General features: G+C 36.2%; 1 protein-coding gene across 5 annotated transcripts in view; it reads right to left on the bottom strand.

Annotated features, from left to right (window-relative positions):
- Nucleotides 1-27,834, bottom strand: part of TMTC2 (transmembrane O-mannosyltransferase targeting cadherins 2) — a 393,090-nt gene that overhangs the window by 109,020 nt on the left and 256,236 nt on the right. For all 5 annotated transcript variants that reach the window (XR_011433667.1, XM_001490789.6, XM_070254222.1 and 2 more), the window contains one exon: nt 20,972-21,093. Coding sequence is in view for 4 of the 5 variants with exons in the window: in XM_001490789.6 (XP_001490839.1) it covers nt 20,972-21,093 (122 nt within the window). In the remaining variant the exon portion in view is untranslated. The remainder of the gene's footprint in view (nt 1-20,971; nt 21,094-27,834) is intronic.

Below are 27,834 nucleotides of genomic sequence, written 5' to 3'. Positions count from 1 at the left end.
CTGTGACTGAGACAGTGCACGCAAAGCTCTTAAAACAATGAGTGGTTCATGGTAAGTGTTCAACAAATGTTAGCTATTATGATGTTGGTGTTACAGGGATGGCAGTAGCAACCTGCATTATCTTAAAAGGATTCACTGAGATAAAATGTATTTAAAAAGCATAGCATAGCAACACATTGTGAGCACTCACAAAAAAAGTCAGTTCTCTTCTTAACTCGACCTTTTATACTTAAATCTATTTACCCAACGGAAAGTCATGAAGTAAATGATTATTTTTCATTTGTTTAAAATAGCATTCTTGTAACAAACCCACATGAAGAACTTTGTGATCCAAAACACTTAGTTATCAACCAAACTGTCTCTTGTTCTGGAATGTCGTAGAATATTGTAGGCAAAATTTTCCTCTGGGACCAAAGAATTTGAAGAAAAGAGAAACCAGGGAGAATACCATAACTCAAAACTGAAGTTTCAGTAAAACGAATTTAGGACCAGATTTGATCAAACTGGAAAACCCACGTAAATACTGGTGACAGTTTAAGAATACTTTTCCCCCCATCCAGAACTACGTATTTCCCAAAAGGTTCATTTTCTCTTTGAAATGCTGACAAGATTTGGCAAGTTCAGGTTAAAGTAGTTAGCTTAGTTCAAGCTGTTACCAATGTTAGAATAATAAGAAAGTAGAAGAATTGTAGTTCACTCTTAATATTGCAAGTCAGAGACCGGGCATTTCAAAGAAGCCAAACTTGAGTTAACCAAAATAGAATTTTATTCAAACTGGTCATATTTCACACTTCTTTTTCAAAGTAAATGGCTATAGATGACTATGTTAATATTTCTTCATTATGTTTTTTAAAACACAGTATTGAAATAAGAAGTAATGGATGGGCAATGGAGGGAAAACATAAAAGGAACTAACAGAAAACACCCAGAGCAGATAGCTTCTGCACTAAAGAATAAGCAAAACACTTAAAAACGTAATACAGTATGTTTATGATTAACGTTAATTATGAACTAATGATCCAATGAAGTTAAGGATTAGATTTGATTAGTGATCAATAAGTCCTCAAATGAAGTTAGAAGAGTATGAGAAGACGAAGCTGTGTGCCTAAACAAGGGTTACCTAAAAGAAATCACATTTCTTTAAGAAAAATTTTAGGCAACAGAACATATTCATTCTTTCAGGAACGGTGACTGCTTTAGTTTTGATTGGCTTTCAATAACACTACTAATCCATTCATGTCACAAATATTTGGAAACCTACAAAGTCATCGTGAAAAAAATATTCCTCAGAGTTCCAAATAAAGATTTCTTAAATGTCTTTTAGTACAGTAGTTATGTTAATATTTGTTTGAAACTGAGTAGGTGATACTGTGTTAACTGAAAGTTCATACTTTCTAAGATCAAAAACGAACTTCAACAAAATTAGAGTAAAAATGTAAAAAGGAAAAGCTTGCTTCTTCTATAGTCATCAGTGTAAATTCAAACTACTCACTTCCTGCAGCAAATGTTTCATATTGCTCTCCATCTCATCAAATTTATATATAAAGCTGATTCTTCAAGTGAAATATATAAATACTATGATAATTTCTATAAAAGATAATGTTATTCCTGGCTGCCATACATCACAGTTAATAAAAGAAAAGAACAGAGAATCCTCTATATTTTATTATACCTGTCAGAAGAACACATATTCATTATCATTACCACCACTGTTCACGAAATTCTACAAACTCCCTCTGAAATGAATGATTTATGTTATGCACTCTTTTGAGATTACATTCCAAGGCTATCAGAGCAAAACAGCCAGCCAGAAGATGATACTCTACTATGTTATCAAACGGAAAAAAAATAAAGGAATATATTCAATTTTGTGTTTTTTCATTTGATCTTTCAATAATGATCAGCATTTCTACACGTATAGGATTATCATATCGTTTTTACTGAAATAAAAAGTTATTTTAGCTTCCAAAATGCTGTGACCCAATTATTTGACCCTTTGAATTTACTCTTCAATCCCTTTTTCATGCTGAGGATCTTTAACATTTTTAACCAACAGGATGAAACAAAAAGTATGTTATCATATTTTCTACTTATTTTCACATGCTTAAAACATCATTTTTTCCTTTTTGTCTAATTACTTGTGTAAACCTTCACCTTTAACATTTATCCTTTCAAACTTTTAGTTTTCTTCTCTCACTCTTTCCTTTCACCATGCAACATGAAATACTTTGTTCAACAAACAGTTATTACTGTACAAGATCCTCCCTCGTCATCTAAAAAATGAAGAAGACAAAGCTGAGACCCTAGACTAGCTCTCAGTCTAGTGGAGAAGACAGACACAAAACTAACCAGCAAGCATAGAAGGTGAGCACAAAACTAACCAGCAATCCTAGAAGGTGAGCCACCTACTTTCACGCGAGCCCAGACAGAAGAATTAATTCAGCGGGGAAGGGTAGTGACACGTCAGTGCTATGCCCTCACAGCAAACTTTTATGTGAATTGGGCCAATCTCTGCTTCAGAGTCATTTTACTTACATTCATTCAATAAGTATTTATTGAATAACTACATGATAAGGATCAAACTAGTAACAGTAGTGAAGAGACAGGGTCTTTCTGCTTACAGCCTAAAAAACCAAACAATTGTAATTAGTATTCAACTATCACATAGACATTCAAGTGCAATAAGAACCCTGGAAGAGAAGCGCTAAGACTGCCTGAAGGAATCAGTAACTATTTTACGAAAGGGACTGCTAGAGTTGAAACTAGATGGATGGGTAGAACTTTGCCAAGTGGAGAGACAGGAAAAAGATATTCCAGGCCAAGGCAGCAGCATGTTTGGTAAAGACAAAGAAAGAATAGACGTAACACACTTAGGGAGCCATCAGAAATTTAATATTGTGGGGGATTATGGCTGATGAGGCTGAACAAGGACGGCTGTGGCCAAATAATAAACAATGTTCCATGTCCTACAAAGACAAAAATTTTACTGAATAAGAATCACGACATTGTTCTTACTGCTAATGGTTAACATGCACTGAACCCTCACAATATGCATACCAGGCAGCGTGCTTAATCCTTTTACAGACATGTACAGACTCATTTAACTTCTGAACAACCACCTCAACAAAAAACAGTTTTGCTAATTACACACACAATTAGGAAGAGACAGAGAAAAGTTAAATAACTTGAACAAGATCACAGAGGCTAATAAGTGGTGGAACAAGCCAAGCCATCCAGAGTCAGTGTTCCCACAGGTGCATCCCCTCCAAAGTGACAGCGTGCCGACAGAAAAGGGAGACAAGCTACACGATCAAATATATTTCTCTAAATATCTGACTCTATACTTTTGAAATACTAAGAAAATGTCTACTGACCATTTCCTACATACAAAAACATATAACACATCCCAGGAATACCTGTAATTCCCAATATATTCAGACATAGAAATAGGTACAGACATAGATTAAGATAAAGAAACAGAAATAGAGAGAGAGACAGAGTCACAGCCAAGATCTGCTTATCTGATGCAGAAGCCCATGGAGCCATAACCAGGTAGGCACATTTCAGTGGTAACTTTGATAATTGCTAGAGGCTGAGTGTGGGCTAGCTGGAGAGTGAGAAACCCCTGAAGGTCACAGTCTTTGGCGGGGAGGGGGGATGCCTCCTAAACTTTCACGGTCTTTACTTGTAGGAACCTGATCAGATTCTCATACTGAAGAACCAAAAAATATCCCCTCCTGGTGAGGGCAGCGGAGAAGTTATCCTTGTGAAATATACCAGATAGCACAGGCCTACTCTCCAGGATGAAAGACTTTACTAGAGCCTTTTCCTAGAGCTGTCGCAGAAGGGCACTCTTCTTCTTTCATCCTCCTGTAGCCCTTTTGTCTCACCTAAGGGAGTAGGAGGGGAGGCGCTATAAAAGCAGAAAAACTTGGGAAGGTCATGGGGCAGAGATACAGGCCAAATCAAAAATTGAGATCTCATTCAATGATTATAGATTGCTCTCCCCTCCTCTACACCTTCCCACAACAAGAGGGCTTCATTATAATAAAACTGGAGTACAGCTAAAAGAGCTGCAAGACACAGAATCTCTCCGAGAAAGAGTACCAAGGGAAGCCTAACATCGAGACAGGAGACAAAAGCAGACAGAAGATAAATGTGCATCCTGCAGCACCAACAGCTACAGTGAACACTAAATAATGCTGAACTCCTAGCCAGATTACCATAAATCCTCACATTAGAGGCTTACTAATTTGAATTCCTATTACAAACTCAACATGTCTGGCATTCAACAAAAAATTACAAGGCACGCCAAAAAGAAAAAAACAATCCAAAAAGAAAAAGCAAGCATCAGAATGAGACTCAGATTTTGGAATATGAAACAGATGTTGGAATTGTTAAAAAGGGAACTTAAAATAACTATGATTAATATGTTAAGGACTGTAATGGAAAAAGTAGACAACATGTAAGAACAGATGGGTAATGTAACCAGAGAGAAGTTCTAAGAAAGAATTAAAAGGAAATGCTAGAAATCATAATAGAAATGAAGAATGAATTTGATGGGGTCATCAGAAGACTCAGCATGGTCAAGGAAAGAATCAATGAGCTTGAAGACAGGTCAGTATAAACTTCCCAAACTGAAATGCAATGAGAAAAATGAATGAAAAGCACAGAACAGCCAAGAACTTTGGAAAAGTTTCAAAATTTCAAAATGTTAACACATGAGTAACTGGAATATCAGAGGGGGAAGAATGAGAAAAGAGCAGAAGAAATTTTTACAGTAATAAAGATGGAGAACTTTCCAAAATTAACGACAGACACAAAATTACAGATTCACAAAACTCAGAGAATACGAGCAAGATAAATTACCAAAATAATAAGCCTAGGCATATTAGACCCAAACTGCACAAAACCAAAGACAAAGAGAAAATCTTGAAAAAAAGTCAGAGGGGAAAAAAAACCACCTTACCTATGGAGGAACAAAGTTAAGAATTGTAATTGTACTTATCAGAAAACATCAAGCAAGAAGAAAGTAGAGTAAAACATTCAAAATGTTGAAAAAAAACCCCACACACCGATAATTTTGCAAATTATCCTCAAAAAGTGAAATAGAGGACCAACCTCGGTGGCTTTGTGGTTAAGTTTGACACACTTTACTTCGGTTCCTGGGCTCAGACTTACACCACTAGTCAGTGGCTGTGATGTGGTGGTGGTTCACATATAAACAGAGGAAGATTGGCAGCAGATTTAGCTCAGGGCAAATCTTCCTCAGCAAAAAGAAAAAAAAAGCGAAAAACAAATAAAGACTTTTTAGACAAATGGAAACTGAGGGAATTCTCATGATCATCTAAATTGATGTACAAAAAGCATTTGACAAAATTCAATATTCTTTCAGGGTAAAAATACTCCAAAAACTAGCAACAGGAGGAAATTATATCAACATAATAAAGGCCATATATGAAAAACCCATAACTAACATCATACTCAACAGTGAAAAACTGAAAGCTTTTCCTCTACAAGATAAGGGTGCCCACTCTCACCACTTTTACTCAGCAGAGCACTGAAATTTCTCACCAGAGCAATTAGGCAAGAAAAAGAAATAAAAGACATCCAAACTGTAAAGAAAGAAGTAAAGTCAACTCTGTTTGCCGGTGGCATGATCTTACGTGTAGAAAACCCTAAAAGCTTTGGCAAAAAACTGTGAGAACTAATAAACAAATTCAACTAAGCTGCAGGATATAAAATCAACATGCGAAAATCAGGTATCTTTTTACATGCTAACAATGAATAATCTGAAAAGGAAGTTAAGAAAACAATCTCATTTACAATAGAATCAAAAGAATAAAACACTTCGGAATAAACTTAACCTAGGAGGCAGAGCCCTGGACACTGAAAAGTACAAAACATTGCTGAAGGAAATTGAGGAAGACGCAAATAAAGGGAAAGATATCATGTGTGCACGGATTGGAAGATTTACTATTGCTAAAACGTCCATACTACCCACACTGTCCACAGATTCAATGCACTCTTGATCAAAACCCAAATGGTATTTTTTGCAGAAATAAGAAAAAAAAGCTTTCCTAAAATTCATACGGAATCTCAAAGAACTCCAAACAGGCAAAACAATCTTGAGAAAGAAAAACAAAGCTGGAGGCCTCACACTTCCTGATTTTAAAACATATTAAAAAGCTACAGTAATCACAACAGTGTGATACTGGCATAAAGACAGACATATAGACCAACGGAACAAAACTAAGAGGCTGGAAATAAACCTTTATACATATGGCCAAGGCTATGTCATGAGGAAAGAATAGCCTCTTCAACAAATGGTGCTGGGAAAACTGGATATCCACATGCAAGACAAAGTTAGACCCTTACTTGATACCATATACAAAAATTAACTCAAAATGGATTCGAGACCTAAATATAAGACCTGAAACTATACAACTCCTGAAAGAAAACATAAGGAAAAAGCTTCATGACAGTGGATTTGGCAATAATTTCTTGGATATAACACCAAAAGAATAGGCAATAAAAGTAAAAATATACAAATGGGACTACATCCAACTTAAAAACTTCTGTGCTGCATGATTCTAACTATACGAGGTATCTAAAGTAGTTGAACTCTTAGCAATCAGAAACAAAAGGTAGAATGGTGGCCGCCAGGGGCTGCAGGAATGGGGAGAGGAAACTATTATTCAACGGGTACAGAGTTTCAGTTTTGCAAGATGGAAAAGTTCTAGAGATCTGCCGCACAACAATGTGCAGATAGTTAACGCTACTGTACTGCATACTTAGAAATGGTTATGCTGGTAAATTTTACGTTATGTGTTTTTTTACCACAATAAAAAAATAAGCAAGGTGGGAAAAAAAGGAGAAGGAAGAAAAAGAAGACTGGCCACAAATAAAAGACAGTTACAAACATGGCTGACATTTCAAATATATCAATAATCACTCTAAATGTGAATGGCCTAAATATACCAATTAAAAGAGATTATCAGAGGGGGCTGGCCCCGTGGCCGAGTGGTTAAGTTCGCGCGCTCTGCTGCAGGCGGCCCAGTGTTTCGTTGGTTCGAATCCTGGGCGCGGACATGGCACTGCTCGTCAGACCACGCTGAGGCAGCGTCCCACATGCCACAACTAGAAGAACCCACAACGAAGAATACACAACTATGTACCGGGGGGCTTTGGGGAGAAAAAGGAAAAAATAAAAAAAAAAAAAAAAGAGATTATCAGAGTGAATAACAATAATAAAAAAGGCCTGATTATATGTTGTCTACAAGAAACCTACTTTAAACATAAAGACTCTGATAGGTAAACAAAGGGATGGATAAAGATAAACCATGTTAACAATAACCAAAAGAAAGCTGGAGTATTAATTTCAGACAAAGAAGACTTCAGTGCAAAGAAAATTATTACAGATGAAGAGGGGCATTTAGGAGGTCAGGGAATACCAGGATGGAACACAGAGTATGACAAAAGAATCACAACATATTACAAATATATGAAACAAGCTCACTGAGTGGGGAGAGGGAACAAGGTGCTGATCTCTGTAAGTTAGGAAATGAGTGGAGTCTGTAAGACAGAGGCAAAAGAAACTGTAGGTGACAAACCTTTTCCCAAATGGGTACAGGTTAACAATTCTAAAACAACTATACCTGGCTACTGGAATATGAACAACTAAGAAAATGGATGGTGGGTGGTAGAAGACAGATTTCTCTCTGCTGTAATGGGAAGTTACAGATAAATAAGAAGAGGCTAGAAAGATTCATATGGCAACAGATTAGAGTTGAAGACATCAGTACAAACTTACATTTAGTTAATATAGATACAGATGGTTACATATAGAATATTTATATATTATAGATATGTGTATACACATTGTTAGTATACAGACATATATCTCCTTGCTCTGTCATCTGAGAGAGTCTCGAAGCAATGGCACCCTAATAGCAACAGATAGACCTAGAACCCAGATCTTGGTTTCTAAACCATTCTCCTTTAAAAGGAACTAGGGCTTTTTGGAAAAATGTCTGATTCTAGGACTTCGGCAAGAAATATACAAGATGAGCCTGGCGCATGTTATAGTGACAGAAAGTAAGAAACTGCTGAAAGGAAAACACACACACACACACACACACAAAATGATGGAAGTACATCAAAGGGACATAGAAGCCTATGAAACAGCTCCCATTTGTCAAAGCTGGGCAACAAAATCAAGTAGTATTGTGTTATAACACAATGTATAAACTAAATATCCCTGAGTCCATGCTAATATAAAATTCTGAATAAATAAGTGGGGAGAAGAGACAAATCTCCCATGCAGAATCCCAAACAATTTACCCAGATACCCTGTTCTCAAGGAGAGGCAGCAAAACTCCTCACTCCTTAAGTGTGGATTGCACATAGTGACTTCCTCCCAGAGTACAATTTGGGAGGGAAACGGTAAGGAGGACAAAAATAGTGTCTTTACAACGGAGAAATCTGACAAAAATTACCTCAAGCCAGGTCATCAAAGTTAACATAAAGAATGATAAGTCATATTGATAATATATAACCTTGACGTGATGTGGTGAGAAGGATATTTTATCTCGGTAGTCTTCCTCCTCAAAACCCATAACCTCTACGGGTTATCTAATCATGACACAACATCAGCCAAACACCAACTGAGGAATATTCTACAAAACAAATGAAAAATTCTCCAAACTTTCAAGGTGATCAAAAACAAGCGAAGCCTGAGAAACCGTCATAGGCAAGAGGAGCCTAAGGAGAAATGGCAGCTACATGAAATGTGGTGTCCTGGATGGGATCCTGGAACAGCAGAAGAAACACAGGGAAAAACTGAAGATAGCTGGATAATATATGACTTCACTTAATAGTAATATATCAATAATGGCTCATTAGTCATGGCAAATGTACCATACTAATGTGTGGTGTTAATGATAGAGGAAACTGAATGTGGGGTGCATGGCAACTCTCTCTACTAACTTTGCAACAAATCTGTAATATAAAACTAGCTTAAAAGAAAGAGTTTATTAGAAAATTAATTTCTTAAAAATCTAATGTAAATGTCACAAAATTTTAGCCTTTGTTTTATTGGAGTTAAAAATATTTGGGTATCTGTTACAACATTTTCTCTTTTTCTATATCCTTGAAATAGTTTGTAACAAGAAGTTCATAAGATAACAATTTTTTTCAAAACCTATTATGACTCCAACTGCTAAATGGGAGAGTGAGAGTTTTCCAGGCAAAGGAAAAAACTCAAACAAAATCATAATTACTTCCTCTGATGTATTATTCTTTGTAGGTTACAAGTATTGGCCTTTAGTACAGATATGTGATGAAAAGATTTTAAATATTGCAATAATCAAATCCTATTTCTATTTCAGGAATTAAAGACAATTAAAAGATATTTGCATCTGGTCTCAATTTAATAAAGTGAATTTCCTCTTTCAAAATTATGGCTGACATTTAGTCAGCATGAAACAAAGTTGTTTTGTTCTACTAATGTTCTGGAAATTGCAAACACATCCTCATCACATTATAACATTTTCAACTGTAGTTCAACTCATTTTGGTTTTGGACTAATTTTTCCAAATAGCTATTTTTAGGGCAGCTCTAGCTCCAATGTGAATAACAAATTTTTTTCTCCCAAAACGTTAACCTGGGTGGTAACTCTGTTCTGATTTCCTAGAACTTTCCTCCTACCTCTCTTCACCCATCATAGAGGAAAGCAGTGAACTATACTCATTTTTACTAAATTCTTAGATGTTTAAAAGTGAATGACTACTTAAGGAAGAAATAAATTACTAGGTTAGCAATGGCTCAGGTGTTCTGTCTCCAACCCAGTGGTCTACCAGGTAAAAATCAGGTCCCTTTTTTGGGAGGGTGGAGGGCTGCCCCATGGCCTAGTGGTTGAAGTTGCAGGCACTCTGCTTCAGGAGCCTGACTTCGTGGGTTCAGATCTCAGGCACCAGGCACAGACCTATACTACTTGTCAGACATGTTGTGGTGGTGACCCACATACAAAATAGAGGAAGATTGGCACAGATTTTAGCTCATGCCTAATCTTCCTCAAGCAAAAAAGAGGAAGATTGGCAGCAGATGTTAGCTCAGGGTGAATCTTCCTCAGCCAAAAAAAAAAAAAAAAAGAAAAAAATCAGTGCCTTTTCACTTATGCATATTTCTAGAATTTCTGTACTTTTTATGCCCCACCCTCTCTAGTCCAGCATATTATAAAGTTCCTTAGAGATCATTCTTTTGAATGAACATCCAGAGGACATTCTTTTCTCTGGATAAGAGGTTTAACTTGCCAAAAATTTCCATGATAAATATACTAAGTAGGGCTTTAAATGCAAAAAGACTTTCAGAGTCTTTAATAGGTAATATGCATATTAATATATTTTAAGAAGGAAAGATAGTATGAAGCTTTTCCCACACTAGTTTGACAACTTAATTTTTTTAAGCAACATCTAGACATATTAATGTTTATGGCATACATTTGGGGAATGTATTTTGTACCTTCTGGAAATATTGCTTTAATAGAAACTATCAAAGCAATAATGGCAGTGGTAAAATCTTCTTGGCATCCTTAAATTTCACCATATTTGAAATTCCCAATTTTACTATTAAGGAAGAGCAATCCTTGCTATGCAACATTGCTATTTGAGTCAGCTTTGTTAATATTTATAGTCAAAAGATATCAAGTTCAGTAAGTGCATCACCACATGATATCATACAGTCGTGCATTGCAAAATGACAACGATATATTCTGAGAAACGTGTCATTAGATGATTTTGTTGTTGGGCAAATATCATAAAGTGCATTTCTACAAACCTAGCTGGCATAGCCTACTACACACCTAGGCTGTATGGTACGAATCTTATGGGACCACCTTTGTAGACATGGTCCATCACTGACCGAAACATCATTACGCAGTGCCTGACTGCATATGCTGTTATTTATACATATATAAGTTGAGGACTGATGAAGCGGTGAGGGGGAGAGGATGGAAGACCCTTCTTCCACACAAGTGTAAACAGAGTGCAGAAGGTAATTACCGCTTGTGGACAGTGTACACCCTAGGTGGAAAAGAGAAAAAGCACCTTCAGGAAACTATCTTGAGCCAAAGCAATAGATTTCAACTTAATTCTACACCTCTGCTGAGGTAATTTCTTTGAGATATGCAAGCTATCTTAAAACATAAGACTCCTGATCAGTAATTTTCTGCATGGAGTAAGTAAATTTCTGATTCAGGCAGACAGAACTTCTGCTATTCTTCTAGCTATTGCTATTTCATCCCAAGAAACAAGAAATAGAGCTATATAGTAGATAACATCTTCAAGTTCTATTTCTCAGGGGCAAAAATTTGCCAGACTGACCATTACATCTAACATCCACACTACCTATTTCTCCATTAGATGACATTATAATACACGGCTTTATACCACGGTCACTGCCCATTATAAGCCCAATGCCGCATGGCTGATGTCAAACTGACCAAAGGGTCCTATTCATGTGTGAATCCTCTTGCATGTTGCTGCTTTCCACCTAAAGAATCGTCATTGCAATGCACACTGAGTTACGGTCAAGGCTCAAGAATGTGCCTCATCCTGTCACTTTTTACAAAGAGCCTCAATTATACCTCAGAAACGAGAGTCCTGCAATTTTAAGCCTTTTAAAAGAATTATACTTTCCACTGTGAGAAGAAATAAATTTCTAGGTAGGTAAGTGCTCAGGTGCTCTGGCTCCTACTCAATACTCTACCAGGTAAATGTTTACTAGGTAAAGGTCAGTGGTCACTTCACTCCGGCCTCCCACCTTGTCCTCCCTTTCAGTCTGGAATATCATAATGTTTTCTTCAAAACTTAAAATATGGGAGAAACTACATACCATATATGGTATACCATACGCCACATACACAATATTTAAATTAAAAATTGAACATTAAACTTCGTTATTGCTATTTCCTTGTTACTTCACATATATAGGTACCTAAATCCTTTTAAGAATCGCTCATGTTAAAATTCTTTTTTTATTTAACAATATACACCGAAATTGTCTTTTCACTTTAGAATGCATTAGAAGAAAATCTAAAAACTGAATGAAGATTTGTATTAAAAGTAAATTTTTATGCATTTTGAAGTTAGGCATTTATACATATGATGCACTGTTTATGCATGTTTTGTCTTACAAATAAAAGCCTAGAGAGCAGTTTAAATAATACAACTTTCAGAAAAACCGAGGGGGAGTAGTATGCAATAGGCTTTGGACACAGATCTGCATTTAGCCTCTGTGAACCTCGGCTGCCTCGTCTATAGAGTGGGCATCTAGACCATGGGATTGCGTGAGGAGGTACCGAAATAGCATATAGAAAATGCACAGATCATTGTATGATCAAAAGTATCCGCTAATCACAGGAGGCACTGTGATTGATACGACCACGGAAGACGCAGGGTAAGGGGCCACCTTACAAGTAATATTTAATTCTTTATTAGGTAGGAGGGCAACAGATGAGGATTTATGTCGAGGAAGATAGGAAATGAATGAAGAGTTCAGATGCCCTAGAAGCTCAGAACTTGGGAAAAAATGAAGTTGAGTTCACAACTAACTGCTGTTTGGAGGACCTACAATTTTAATCAAAACTAAGATTCTAATCCACACCTCTGCAGCCTTCATGGTTCAGGCTGCTGAGGCTCATGGGCCTCAAATGCGATGCAGAAAAATAGAAAGGGAAATGACAAAAACCTTATGGACTGGTGAATGTGTTCATGAATGGGCTGTCATGCTTTAGAACACACGAGGCTTCCTTTGTGTACACATATGTGCGTGTGTGTATGTATGGATGTGTTTGTGTAAATATACATATCCATACTCAGATGCCACAGAGAAAAAAAAGGCAACTTCCTTTTATACGAACGTTGGTCCACTTGGGAGGAAAGACACTTTTCAAAATACTTTTGAAAATATTTGTTGTCTGTACCATCTTTCTTACAGGTAAACATAGGTTTAGACTAGGATATTGTTTTAATAAGGAGAGATATTCAAATATTCTACTTGATACATTAAAAAAAAATTACCAAGCTAGGAAAATATAAATTAAAAACAGAGTTTAACTCACATTAAAATGTTTTCATGTTTTATTACGTGAAGGAAGAGTCAACACAATGCGGTAGAAAGAATAAGAAATTGGAAGTCACGAAGCTAAGTCATGTAGTCTAGCGTACCAGTGGGGCTTACCTAACAAATTACAGGATTGTAAAGTGGGAGAAAAATGCCTACTAACTGGTGTGGGATCCTACGGCTATCATAAAAATTAAAGAGTGAGGAAAGAAGATTAAGGTACCCACATAATTGTCCTTTCTGAAACAAAAGCTATTTCCACCAGTCACAGCTGAAGCAGCGCTGATGGCTCTTGTTATAAATTTCCCCTGAAGAGAATGCACTGAGGCCTTCTAGAGGCCAGGGAAACACCCTGCTGCTCTCTATATCACCACTGTTTACTATAGAGCATGAAGACGGAGGTCAGGCTCAGCAAATGGGTGTCAAATGCAGGTTTTTATAACAGATTGTTTTTCTAGAGTCCTGCAGGAAAGCCAAGCTATACTTAAGAAGCTCGCCGCTTCTCCATCTCCATCCCTCCGATAACGTGGGATATCGGGGACGGGGATTATGGGGCCTGAGCCTGCTGGGCTGTTCAGATTGCACTAAACGGTCATGACAGACCAAGCACAAAAGCCAAACAACCAAAATAATAACAATAAAAGGCAAGTTTGTTTCAAAGCAATATAATTTTATTTATTGCTAATAAAAAGCCAACATTTCTTTTCAAACACAGCAGCATGTATATGCAGATATAAAGCAGCTAGAATTATTTCATGTGATGTTAAATGCTGGGAATTTGAGTATTTTAATTTTTGTTATTTGTGAGAATATCTGGCAACGGAAAATATCTCTAACAACAACTTTTACTAAATTATATGAAAGAGCAGTATAAAAGTCTGGGATATTTTGGAGATATTTGGATTTCTGTGTCACTTAGTGGCAGCAAGTAAACTATAAGATCTATTCTAGATAACAAAAGGAGTATCTTGGAGTGAGACGGTGGTTTCTAAGAAGTGAACTATCAGATTCACTATGCTTCAGGGTAAAAGTAATACAATGGTAACTATGTTATTTCAGAATGCTAAATCCTAAAGTTTAGACGAGACAACTTCATATGAAATGCTTAGCTGAATACTGTACTGAATTAAACATGCTCCTATATTTCATCCAATATTTCAGTAGCATGATAAATGTGATATTATGCCTTCTCGTTTCACAGAATAAATTTTGGAACTTCAGTCGGACATATCCATAATAATCATTCAGTCAGAGTCACAGGAAAAATTAGTTTTTGTTCCCCTCTCCCACCAATCTAAACATGGCTATCCAGTGGTTATAACATAACAAAGCAACCCAAATAAAAATTAACACGCAAAATGGGAAGAACTTTATTCTACCGAGAACCAAGTGAAAAACTAATCTCCGCCATAAAACTATTATAATTATTGCAAAAGACCCAAGGAAACACACATAGCACTAGGCTTCCAGATAGACTTCACCGACACCGTGTTAGCCTGGGGTATGGAAATTTTCTATAGAACCCAAGTACTTTCACAACTGGAGTTTTATGTAGCCCAATTAACTTTGGCTAGACACAGAAATCTGGCTCAGTGCTTCCATGCAGTAGCCAAAATAAAGGTTTTCTGTATCAAGAATTACTGTCAGAGTTTCTCATATCCTTCCTTCTCTCTTACTAACCTAAATCTGGAAAATAAGCTAACAGCCAAGTAGCTTCTACTACAATTTAAGTCAATATTAATTTTACTGGCTCACAAAAACTGCAAAATATTTGGCTTAACTAAATTGAACAGGACAAATAAAAAGAGGAAGACCCAAAAAAATCAAAGTAAGCATGTGCACACAACCAGAGAACACACACAGCTTTGGAACGACTACATAATCATCTGAAATACCATGATAATGGAAATGTTATTCTTCCTTTCTTTCTTAATACATGCCCAATTTTAAATTCATGGCATTAGCCCGAGGTAACAAAGTTCAAACAAGGAATAAATCAAAATTTTAAAGCCAGCTCGTGTTTAGTATTTTAATTGGATATGACATTGGTATGAAAGTTCCATGTTTCTTAAAGAGATGTCACCTGGGCCCAATTGTATTTAAACATGGAGGCTACCAGTGACCCCACAGCAGAACTGGTCCCCAGGGTCCCTGGAAAATTTGTATTCTAGTTATAATGTAGGACCTAAAAGTGCCAATAGCAGAAAATAAAAGTCCTAAGTTCATGACTTACGACGCCTAACAATAAAAATGTGTTTAACCACTCAAACTAAACTAGTATTTAGAGGTAATGTCTAAAAATAAGTTACAAAACAAGGGAGGGAGGAAGTACTGGCTTACTTTCAGAATCTCCAATCAAGTCTAACAAGGAGAAAAAACTCCACATTTAAAATTATTTAATATAAAGTGAAAATTAATGATACTCAACTCAGAAAACCTTGAGGTCACATCCAATTCTAGTATTTAGTAGCTAAGTTATTCTTGGGCATGTCCCTTAAATCTTCGAAGCTCGGTGTCCTCATTTATAAAAAGAGAATAATACTCATTGTAAAAATTCGTGAAATAGGGGCCAGCCCAGTTGCATAGTGGTTAAGTTAGCACACTCCACTTCAGCGGCCCAGGGTTCACAGGTTCAGATCCCAGGTGCAGACCTACATACTGCTCATCAAGCCACGCTGTGGGGGCATCCCACATATAAAATAGAGGAAGATTAGCACAGATGTTAGCTCAGTGATAATCTTCCTCAAGCAAAAAGAGGAAGATTGGCAACAGATGTTAGCTCAGGGCCAATCTTGCTCACACACACACACAAATCATGAAATAACATATGTCAAGCACAAGCACTTAAGGGATGTATACCCCTCTTGTGCCCACATCCCCTTCAGGGGTCTTAGAAGATTGTGTCCACTCTATAATCATGCCACTCTCATTCATTTATTCAGTATGTGTCATTAGGAATTAGAGTGATGCCTAGCATGGAGTAATGTCTCAATAGATGTGTTGACCAAATGAAGGAATTAATGAGAAAATGAGAATCAGGCTAGGGAAACAAATATTAAAAGTTATATACCCAGTGCTTAAATAACTTAAAAAGAGAAGTGCACAGAGGGTGTGGGGATAGTTACCAAGATACTGAAATGCTATACACTGAAGAGACAAGAAGATAAGATTTAGACCCTGCCCCATGACTAGGGTCAAAAGACAGATGTAGATTTACGTCTGCCATTCAGTCTGAGAAGCGCTACTATACAGACACTGAGGTCAGTGCTGTGGAAGTTCAGAGAAAGGAAAAAATAACTGCTTGAAAGATTCAGGCAAGACTTCACAGAGGAAATAAAATTTGAGCGGCAAGAGAGGAAAAGGACATTTTTGGCAGAGGAATAAAAAAGGATTTGACCTATGGAATTTGTCAAGCATTCTGGGAAACTCTAAATCCCTTTGAACTTTTCTAAATACCGTAAATACTACACAAATTCTTAAAGAAAAATCGGTACAAAAAAAGTATTGAGTGAATCATTCCACTGGCTATAATAAAAGCACCAATAACCAATTCTTTTCTAATTTGTCTCATAAAAATATAATTCTTATACGAAATCCTACTCTACAGTCTAAGTCTAATAAAGTTGCATGTCATTTTCACACATTTTTGCCTTTGGTCAGTTTTGACAAAACAGTAAAAACACCACTCCATTTCTATTCCTCTTCTCTTGAGACTAATAGCCAATTCCATGTTATAATATTTTATATTTAAAACATTCAGAAGTCAAAATGTGTGGCATTTTCCACCTTGCCAATTCCACGTTAAGTCAATGGCATATTACCAAGCCAAGAAACCCAAAATTAGACAAAGGCAATCCATTGGGATCAGAAATTTGCCAAATCTCATAATTCAAAAAGAAACTGTTAAAGTTGGTTGTGGGGGTTCTGGCACTGTGAGTTTAAACATTCCATAATCGGGTTTGTATTTCATCTAATCAGCAAGTCAGAAACTATACAAGTTTTGTCGGTGGGGGGAGAGGTTAAAATTTGTATTGTAATACATGAGTCTTTCCTTCCCATCCATATGTTTCAGTAAATTAAAATTTCTAAATCTTGTTTTTAAAATATGCCTTCTAAAAAAATTAAGCAGCCTGAAAATCATATTTTTTATTTTTTTTAAAGATTTAATTTTTTTCCTTTTTTCTCCCCAAAGCCCCCCAGTACGTAGTTGTATATTCTTCGTTGTGGGTCCTTCTAGTTGTGGCATGTGGGATGCTGCCTCAGCATGGTTTGATGAGCAGTGCCATGTCCGCGCCCAGGATTCGAACCAACGAAACACTGGGCCGCCTACAGGGAAGCGCGCGAACTTAACCACTCGGCCACGGGGCCAGCCCCTGAAAATCATATTTTTGATACAGGAAACTTAAAATATTCAGGCTTTGAAAAGAAGAAAAAAAGGACACACAGTTTCTATATCCAAAGGAGTGTCACGATCTAAGTATATTCAGAATTAAGTACATTTAAGCTTTCCATTTCTTTCTTTTATTAGCGGCTTTCTTTTGTTTTTTTGGAAAATCAGGCATTTGAAACTTGTATAGAATATGTTTTGAAGGTGGTCATTTATCAACCTAATTAAAAATGTTTCCATATGAATTCCATAAGAACAGTTCAAAGATAGTAGTTAGGGCAAGAGGTACATGTGAATTCTATTCTTATGTGGAGCTGCATGACTTATCACCCTATCAGAATACGACATGGAAAAGATTTTTATAAAATAATTTTTTCCCAACTGATTAAACTCAACATATTATGATCCTATAAATGGCAGAAACCACAACTTTTACCCTTCAACTTTGAGTACTGCTCTCCTTTCACATTCTCTGTCTGTTGGGCCCCATATTGATTCCTTTCGTAATTTCTTCTTTCGCACTTTTTACTCCCTCGTCTTTTTGTTTGTGTATGGAAAGATTTCTTCACCTTTATTCTCCCATCCTTCATGAGAAAATTGTTTTACCACCATATTTTTAATTTCTAAAAGCTCTTTCTCATTTTCTCATTATTTATGTTTTTATGGCATCATGTTTCATGAAATGCTATGCTAACATCTCTTTCTATGGATTTTTTCTTTAATTTTCTTCTGTTTCCCCCAATTTCCTTCTCCTAATAACTTGTTTCAGTTCCGATCTTTCACGTTTGAGGCTTTCCTAGTCAGATGGATGAACTTGGCTGCCCACTGTTATTTAAGAGTGAGTTAATAACAGCTGAATGACATTCCTTAGGCAAAGGTGGGCTTTCTAAATTGGGTAGATTCATTTTTGTGTGCTGGTTTGGGAGCTTGTCATTCATAGGGGACCTCCAAGTGTAGGTATATGGGAAGTGTTTCTCTACAGGGATTCAGTTTCTCCAGATAACAATTTAACAATTTCTTGGGAGTTGGGGGATTCTTTCTCATTATTATTATTATTTATTATTATTATTATTATTATTATTATTATTATTATTATTGGTGAGGAAGATTGGCCCTGAGCTTACATCTGTTACCAATCTTCCTCTTTTTGCTTGAGGAAGGTTGTCCTTGAACTAAAATCTGTGCCAATCTTCCTCTATTTTTTTTTTTTTTTTAGGAAGATTAGCCCTGAGTTAACATCTGCTGCCAATCCTCCTCTTGTTTTGCTGAGGAAGACTGGCCCTGAGCTAACATCCATGCCCATCTTCCTCTACTTTATACGTGGGATGCCTACCACCGCACAGCTTTTGCCAAGCAGTGCCATGTCCCCACCAGGGATCCAAACCAGCGAACCCCAGGCTGCTGAGAAGCGGAACGTGCAAACTTAACTGCTGTGCCACTGGGCCAGCCCCCCTTGTATGTGGGATACCACCAGAACATGGCTTGATGAGCAGTGTGTAGGTCCATGCCCAGGATCTGAATCCATGAATCCTGGTCTGCCAAAGCAGAGTGCGTAAACTTTACCACTACGCCACCAGGCTAGCCTCCCTTCTCATTATTTTATTCAATAAATTTTCTTCTGATTTACCCACAAGATCAGCAATCTTTGTTCACCATTCTTTGTGCACTTCACTCAGTAACTCCTAGATTTAATTGCCTTCTTTTGAAGGATATCTTGAGTAATTTCTTCAATAAAAGTTTTTAGTGGACTGATTTTTATTTAATTTCTTGGCCTAGGAATTGCCTGACCATACTAGTAAAATAAATTCAAAACCCAAAGCCTGGTAAGAGAGGTTGGTAGTGACAAATTCCCAAGAGAGACTTCATTCATTCTACCTTCAGATCCCAAGATGAGAGAGGCAAATCTTTATGCTGCTTCATGCATCAGTATGCAAACTCCTTCTACATAACCTTTCACTGAGGGTATCAACTTCCTTGCTTTATTTAGGCATCTAGTTCCTGGCCTTCCATTAGTCCACGGCTTTGTCTCTTATTCCAGGAAGAATAAAAACAAACAAAAAGCCCCTTCCCACTGGCTGCCACAACTGGTAAAGGATCTCAAAGCAGCTGCAGGGGCAGCCGACTACTTACTGTTCTGGTGTTCAGTTACCACTTCCTCTCTAGTCCCTGGGAAATTCTCCTACGGCTTTTTGAGCTCAGCTAGGTGTTAAGAGCATATGTGTTATACATTATTAAACATAGCTAGGTATTTTTTAGTGGGATGTCTTCTGGTTACCCAGTCTGACTACATAATTTTTTAATAGCATTTTAGAGGTATTTTTAGAATGGATACATACTAATTTCAAGTGTTTAGTCTACTATCATCTGTGGAAAATAAAATGCTATTACTTTCGCATAATTATAAGATAGCTTTTTATGAATTCACTTAGGAATCATTTTCCTGACCATTTACTCTACATTTTTCTAGTATTCATTTATTTTTATTAATATTGGAGAGATGTTAGGTGTTATAACTAAGATAATAGATAAGATAATAAGAACTAAGATAATAGATTCAGATTAGGACTAAAGGCTAATTCTACTACTTATTAGCTGGATGAGTTCAGAAAATTTATTTAAATATTTTGGACAATTCCCTGTTGTATAAAATACAAACATTAATATTACTTTGAAACACATAAAATTATAATTTTTGTAAGTCACAATGGCAGAATCTCAGCAATTTCTTATGCTTCAAACTAACACCACTTTGATGGAAATATCGCTTCCAAGAGGTCTGGTCACATAGCGGGTGGCCAAATGATGGCTCCACTTCTCTTAGGTAATGATTTCCAATTAGAATGAATTCTACGTGATACTGATCCACATGCATGCAAAGTTCTGGCTAACTGGGGGGCCAGCCCTGTGGCCGAGTGGTTAAGTTGGCATGCTCCACTTCCCTGTCCCAGGTTTTCACCGGTTCGGATCCTGGGCGTGGACCTAGCACCGCTCGTCAAGCCATCCTGAGGCAGCGTCCCAAATGCTACAACTAGAAGGATCCACAACTAAATATACAAATATGTACTGAGGGGCTTTGGGGAGAAGAAGGGGGAAAAAAAAAAGCTCTGGCTATCTGGAAAGAATCAGACTTAGTTCTACACTATAGCCAATCTGGGGTTAACATTGGCTTGTAGAACATATCATGACAACTTCACTACATAATCATATATTTGGGGTTCTCCATTTACATATTTTCATTAAGCTGCATCAAGGATCATGACATATCACATTTTTACCTAAAAACCTCACAGCCAAAGGAATACATCTTTCCAAATTTTCTGTACAAGGTTCTAACTTGGTATTACCATCATTATGTCTTAACAATCTGAGTTAACTGGCTAAGAACCAGTACCTCAAACCCCACCTACGTCAGTCTGCATGGAGAGAACCAGTTTCTAAGGGGTGAGGAAGGTAGTTACTCACTGTTAGAGCTAGCAGTTTCCCATAGGTGAGATGGGCGGGGATGTGGTCAGTCTTGGATCTCAGTGACTCCATATACCAATGCTCTGCTTCGGGGAGTTTGCTTAATCGCATGTAGGCTTCACCTGGAAAGTGATCACAAAGCTCAGTCGGAGGACACAGCTTTCCAACAGCATTTGCAACAATCATATCATCATGTTTATAGTCCATGAAATTTCAGATGCTGCGGCAGACACTTTCATCCATTGTCTCATTTGATTCCTCAAACATCATCATAATTTCCATGTTATAGGTAAGAAAACTTGAGTTTGGAGCAATTAAGTGAAATAGCTCAAGTTAAAAATATAGTAAATGGTAAAGCTCTGATTTTTAACGTAGGAACATGTGACTCCCAAGCATATGCCCTTTGTGACTAATTCTTTTTCTTTTTCTTTAAAGATAGGTTTATTCTTTCTTATGTACAATCATTTGTTCTTTTTCATTCACATTCATTCATTACTTTAGAAATTCAAGGATTTATAGAATAACTACTAAGTGGAGAGCATTAGGCAGGACCTAGACGAAAGAAGTTTAAGATCCTACCCTTCATGGTTTACAAGCTTGCTGAGAAAGTAAGATGAATTGAAGGAGTTAAAATATTTTGGATTAAGCACTGGTGCTAGATTTTAGTTTTTTCTGAAATTATTTGCATTTTATATTTTAATAAGCAAATAAACTTTACCAGTTCCATTTGGAAAATCCAGTGAATATATGACAACTATTTAGCATTCCAAGCATCTCATACAAAGCTAGTCTGAGACCTTTCAGCCATCAGTTATTACTTTCAAGTTATACAAATTCTACCTACTAAATAGCATTTCACTAACAGCCAAGCAAGAAAAAAAGAAATTGGAAATAGAGCCAAAAGAATATGAGTTGCCTGCTTTATCATCATCCCCCCTCCCTTACATGCTTATAGTATGGAAGAATATTCACCTGATGGGAAAATTATATTTTAAGATGATTTGTGCATTTAAATTAAATATTGTAGGTTTAATAAGCAAAGCAAATGTAGAAGCTACTCAACTTCTGAGATCAGACAATAGACTGGTAACCCGTATTATTTTTCAAGTGGACCTTTAGAGCTTAACTAATCATGATTATGATAGCTTTTTTCATGTAGAAGCATCAGCAGAGGCTTTTCCTAAATGCATTACCCACACTGGTTGTACATCCTTGCTTCAAAAGAAGAGCTAGCTTCCTTTTATTTTCATGTATTCTCCTTGTATTAGCACAGCACTGTCAACACAAATGTTTGATGAATTGAATTGATTTGAATCTCCTGACCTTAGGAGTCCCTTTGCTCATTCAGTTAGTAAAAAATATTGATGACAAATAATATGCAATAAGTACAAAAATGTACGTATCCACTCACACACATCTATGTCTTTCTAGTTCTTAGAACAATCTTTAAACTATACTATGATAAAAATGATAGCTGAATTTATTTTTTTCCTAAAGCCTGAAGTGTGTTGAATTTAAGAAGAATTTCTTTAGATTAAATTGCACGCCCAGGGCGAGATGTAAGGAACACTGAAGCAAAGATCAAGACTGGAATGGAACAAACAAAATGCTCACAGTTGATAGAATGATAAAATTAGGCACAGACTTTTTATAATATTCATAAGTTTCTGTAATAATTTTACTGGTTTTATTATAATATCTCTATAAAAATCGAAACATCGTCAGACGAATTGTTTTTTGTTTGCTCTGTTGAACTAACAAATGTTTCCAAATAAAGAAAACAGGAATTTTTCCTAGGGAAAGTGAACAGCTTCATATTAAAGCAATACTAGACATGACTCATGTAACAGAAAAAAGTGCACAATCACTAAAGTACTGAAAATTTTAAAGCAATTAATGACAAATTTTATCCAAATATTTTCTCTAAAATGGATTCTAAAGCCAGTAGAAAACACATACTAAGTTCAGAATTAGAGATGAAAGATGGGTCTGCGTTAAGAGCTCTGTTTGGAATCAACCTAAAATTACACTCTGGGTCTTCAAGTACTCATAGATTAGTTTTCAGAAGTTGTACAATCATTGCATTTAACATAGCCTCTACTTTTCATCTATCAAAAAAATTCAACTAAGTTTTAGAATAATAACAGTAGGTTTTCGGTACAGAAAAGAGTGTGAGAGAATTCCAATTCCAGAGTGGTTTGGAGATTCAAATCTTTTTTACATTTAAGTTGTTGATGTCTGAAAATCATTTCAGAAAGTAAACTACTTTTTTCTGTCAGAAATCTATCATTATTAAAAGCTATTTTGAAAATGAAATGTTATTAATTTGCTAAATAATTAGTGGCTGGCCCATTTTCTTCAGTAAGAATTCATAAGCATCTTATTAATTTGTAAAGCTTGTGAGATGGAAAAATATCAAAGGGCTATAAACAAGAAATATAATGTAATAATGCATCCTGGCAAGTATATGAAAATGATAAATAACTAGCCTACTTGGGTACTATTCATTACAACTTAGAAAAAACTGTGTGTAACTATTTATTGTATATAACAATAATGGCAATGACAATCATTCATTGAAAGTTTATTATTATTTTTTAAGATTTTATTTTTCCTTTTTTGTCCCCAAAGCCCCCCGGTACATAGTTGTGTATTTTCAGTTGTGGGTCCCTCTAGTTGTGGCATGTAGGATGCCGCCTCAGCATGGCTTGATGAACAGTGCCATGTCTGTGCCCAGGATTTGAACTGGCGAAACCCTGGGCCGCCGAAGTGGAGTGCTCAAACTTAACCACTCAGCCACGGGGCTGGTCCCCGAATGTTTATTATTAGTTAGGCTAGCAAACCACAGGGAGCAAATGTGTGATTTGTGAGCACCCACTCCTCTCATTCTATACCTCTGGGCATGTAGAATGTTTTCTCATTTAGCCTACAAGTTACCTCAACACATTCCCCCTTTCAACCACTACCAACCAACTGTGCAGAGTAGGTTTGCAAGATGCAACATATTTTAAATCTCTATATGAGTTGCTTTGCATATGTATCTCAATTTTTATTAAGGAATGTCATTACCTGGACTTTACACATGAGGAAATTGAGAAGCAGAGTGGATAAATAAAATAGACAAAATCATAAATGTAGAAAGTAGTAAAGCTGCAATTCAAGCCCAGGACGACCTGACCTCAACGCACGTTGCTTTAATCAGTTGGCAGAGAACAATCACAAACTTTGCAACTCTCCAGCTCGGGTGAAAATTATACCCTCTCTCTCCTGGAAAACTGTTTCCTAGCTGTGATACATTGGCCACCAAGTTCATTTCACTTTGCCTTGGGCCTATCTATTGAATTAAAGGAATAAGAAAGAGCAATAATAATCCATGGCTGACCTTTAAAAATGCTTCTGCTGCATATGCTACTAAATTCTTAAGAGGGGAATATGTAGCATATAAGACGCACTTTAGTGCCAAGGTTAACCTTAACACAAAAACAGTCTCTGAAAGTGGTAATAAAATCAAGATGCAAAAATGCAAGAAAATGATCATGGATGAATTTAAACGTGTTTAAAAGATAACTCAATAAATATTTAGGCAATAAACAATACAAGAACAAGTACTTCTATATCCCCGGCACTGCCAAAGTGGGAGCTTCACAATTCTCATTTCTAATTCAGAGTAGGGCTCAGAATACCCATGTTATGGATGAGGAAGAAGGCTCAGGAATGAAAAGTGACTTGCATGGAAACAATTAATAGTCCTACCCTAAAAGGTTTGACTGGGTCTAAAGCCCATGCCTTATTCCATTGCAACAAACTCCCTACCATATAAAGCATAGTATTTACCGAATATCTACTAAAGTCTTAAGCATATTATCTTTATACTTTTACATTATCATCCCTACACTGTAATTACTATCAGTCTGATTTTACAGATGAAGTGACTGTGGCTCCCTGAGCTTAATCAATTTGCTCAGTGTTCAAAAACAAGTAAATGCCCAACTCAGGATTCAGATTAGAGTTCTCTCTGGCTCTTTCTACCGTACAATTCTGTTCAAATAGTATAAAAAATAACCAGAGAGGGGACACAATAACCACAAAAAAGTGCCATCAGTGGATTCAGTTTTTGGAGAGCATGAGATATATGTAATTCTTCAAGCTTGATTAAAATATTAAAATCATAAAAATTTCATGAAGGAAATGACCACAGGAAAAGGAAGTTCAGTGTGTTCAATAAGGAAGGAAACAAAGATCCTTGCTCAGGAGTCGGGGGAGGGGGGAGGGCTAAGTTAAGTCATCTTCTCTGGTACTGTAATTCTTCTTAACTTATAATAATAGAAAAAAATGTTTATAGTACCCAGGAGGAAAGGAGCAATGATGACTATTTTTCCTTCTCATCCTGCAAAAAATGACATAATAGAGGCACTTTCATAAGAATGAGGAGATTTGCTGTGCAATGATGTAGCGATCAGGTTCATCACCCAGATTTATTTCCGACTCACTCACAGACAAAAGGGATTTGGATGTCTCCAGGCTGGCTTCAGGCAGATAGAAACCAGTTTCAGATGTAGAACAAATAATGTCACTCTTCTTCCGTAAAAAGCTCCAGGTCTAAATAACCCAGGCAAAGGCTAACTCCTTAAAGGAAAGAATGCTGGATTATTGATGCTGTAATAGTCCAGATCTCAGTGAGTCTCATGTTTCAAGTCACTGGACAGCTCCAACTTGCAGTTAAAGAACAGAGCATGTAGTGGGACATGCTAGCTATATTCGCCAGTGTTACCTTTGTTTCTCCTGGCCTTGCTCAAGATAGCATATTTCTACATTAAGATTCAGTTTAGACTCCCTACTTTTTTCTTTCAGTTTTATTGAGATATAACTGACAGACAGCACTGTATGAGCTTAAGGGGTACAGCATAATGACTTGACTTACATATATGTATTGTGAAATGATTACCTCATCAAGTTTAGTTAACCTCCACCGTCTTAGATAAATACGAAGAACGAGTTCTTCCCTCGTGATGAGAACTTTTAGGATCTACTCTCTTAGCAACTTTCAAATACACCATACAGCAGTGTTGACTATAGTCATCATGCTCTATGTTCCATCCCCAGTACTTATTTATCTTATAACTGAAAGTTTGTACCTTTTGACTACCTTCATCCAGTTTCCCCTTCCCCCGGATTCCCTATTTTTTCTAAAAAAACTATTGTGATTCCCTGTACTAAAAGTGATCACCCCTTACTCAACTCTTACTGTTAAATGTCTTTTTTTAATTCTTGAATACTTATCTTGCATATCAGTTAAGGTTAACCAACACGGATAATGCATATGTGGTTAACATAAATGTTAATGAGATATCATTCATTCATGCCTTCAAGGTACTTACGGTCTAGTGACAAAGAAATATTTTTATCAGTTATATTCCGAAGTTTGATTTTTAGGTGCACATGAAACAAAACAAAAACTTTTTCAAAATTATTATTTATAAATTTCATTTAATCTGTGGTAAGAAATGTGATTTCATTGATATCATGGTTTAGAATGAAGAAAAATATTAAGTTAATAATAACACAGAGCAAAATCATCACAGCAGAGCACGAGTGAATGTGATGTGGATGGCCCCAAGCGGCATACATTGACCTATAATTTGAGGAATATGAAAGTTTCAGGAGTATGTTTGTAAAAAACTGCTATACCAGCACACTGGGGAGAAAAGGTATCTTTGTAAAAGGCCTCACAGAAGTTATAGCATTTTTTTCTGGCCTCTGAAGAATGGAGGCACTCATAAAATGCCCCCACGTGATTTCCAGCAGGCTTCCTGCAGCCAGCACAGTGAAAGCATTGAATTGCCCCTACTGTGAATTTTAGGATACTCTGCCTGAAGGGCAGACACTCTCTCATAACCAATCTAATCCAAGTTTGAGGATTTGGCTAGTCACAAAGGTAATCATCCATTTGTAACAAATGCTTATTTTCCATTTAACATATCAGGTTTATTTTAGTGGTTTTTATGCTTAGTGTTTTTATGTGCTGGTCATTTTTCTTTTTATAAGTACTTTACCAATTTCCAAGCTTGTTATGATCATTTCCTTTTTATATGTTACATTTAATTCTTTTCTTAGGAACTAATTTTGCCACATAATTTTAAAATGAAGAAAATACATTTTAATTGATGAAAGAATTGATTAATTTGGTTTGTTTCATCCACCTATTGAAATTACTTACAATTATGATACAGCATTGAAGTATAAACCATATACAAAAATAGTAGTTAGCGGCTGGGTTCCAAATTCTTACTTTGCCATTAAATAGTTGTATGGTTGTAGACAAGCAAGTTATTTGACAGGGCCTTAGTTTGATCATCTACAAAATGAGGGGCTAAGAATAAATAATTCCTTAGTCCCCAAAATGATATAGATAATCATTTGTAGATCCACTACTGTCTAGTAATTTATACTTAATCATTTCACAAACCACTGACGATATCCTAGTTAGTATAAAAAGCAAGTATTATACTCAGGGATTTTCTAGATGATCTATTCAAGATTGACTAGATTAAGTCCTAATTATTCCTTTGTAAAAATTTTTAACATTTATATAATTGCTATCTCATTATAAACAAATCTGCTCATTGTAGAAAGTCTGAAAGATCTTACTTTTATTCAATTGAATGAATTCCATCATTCATAGATAGTGACTGGTAAAGTTTTAGTGTTTTTCCAGGATTTATTTTACATACTGAAAAAAAAATCAGTTAAAAATAATAAGTAAAATATTTTGCTAGTTTGAAGTATTTAGGTTCCTTCTAGTGTTCTACTATACTAAATAAAAATATGATGATTTTTCCAAAATTCAATTTCTCATTGAAGAT

Source organism: Equus caballus, chromosome 28 (genome assembly GCF_041296265.1).
Source record: "Equus caballus isolate H_3958 breed thoroughbred chromosome 28, TB-T2T, whole genome shotgun sequence".
Classification (NCBI taxonomy): Eukaryota; Metazoa; Chordata; class Mammalia; order Perissodactyla; family Equidae; genus Equus; species Equus caballus.
This window is presented reverse-complemented; position numbering and strand designations above follow the sequence as displayed.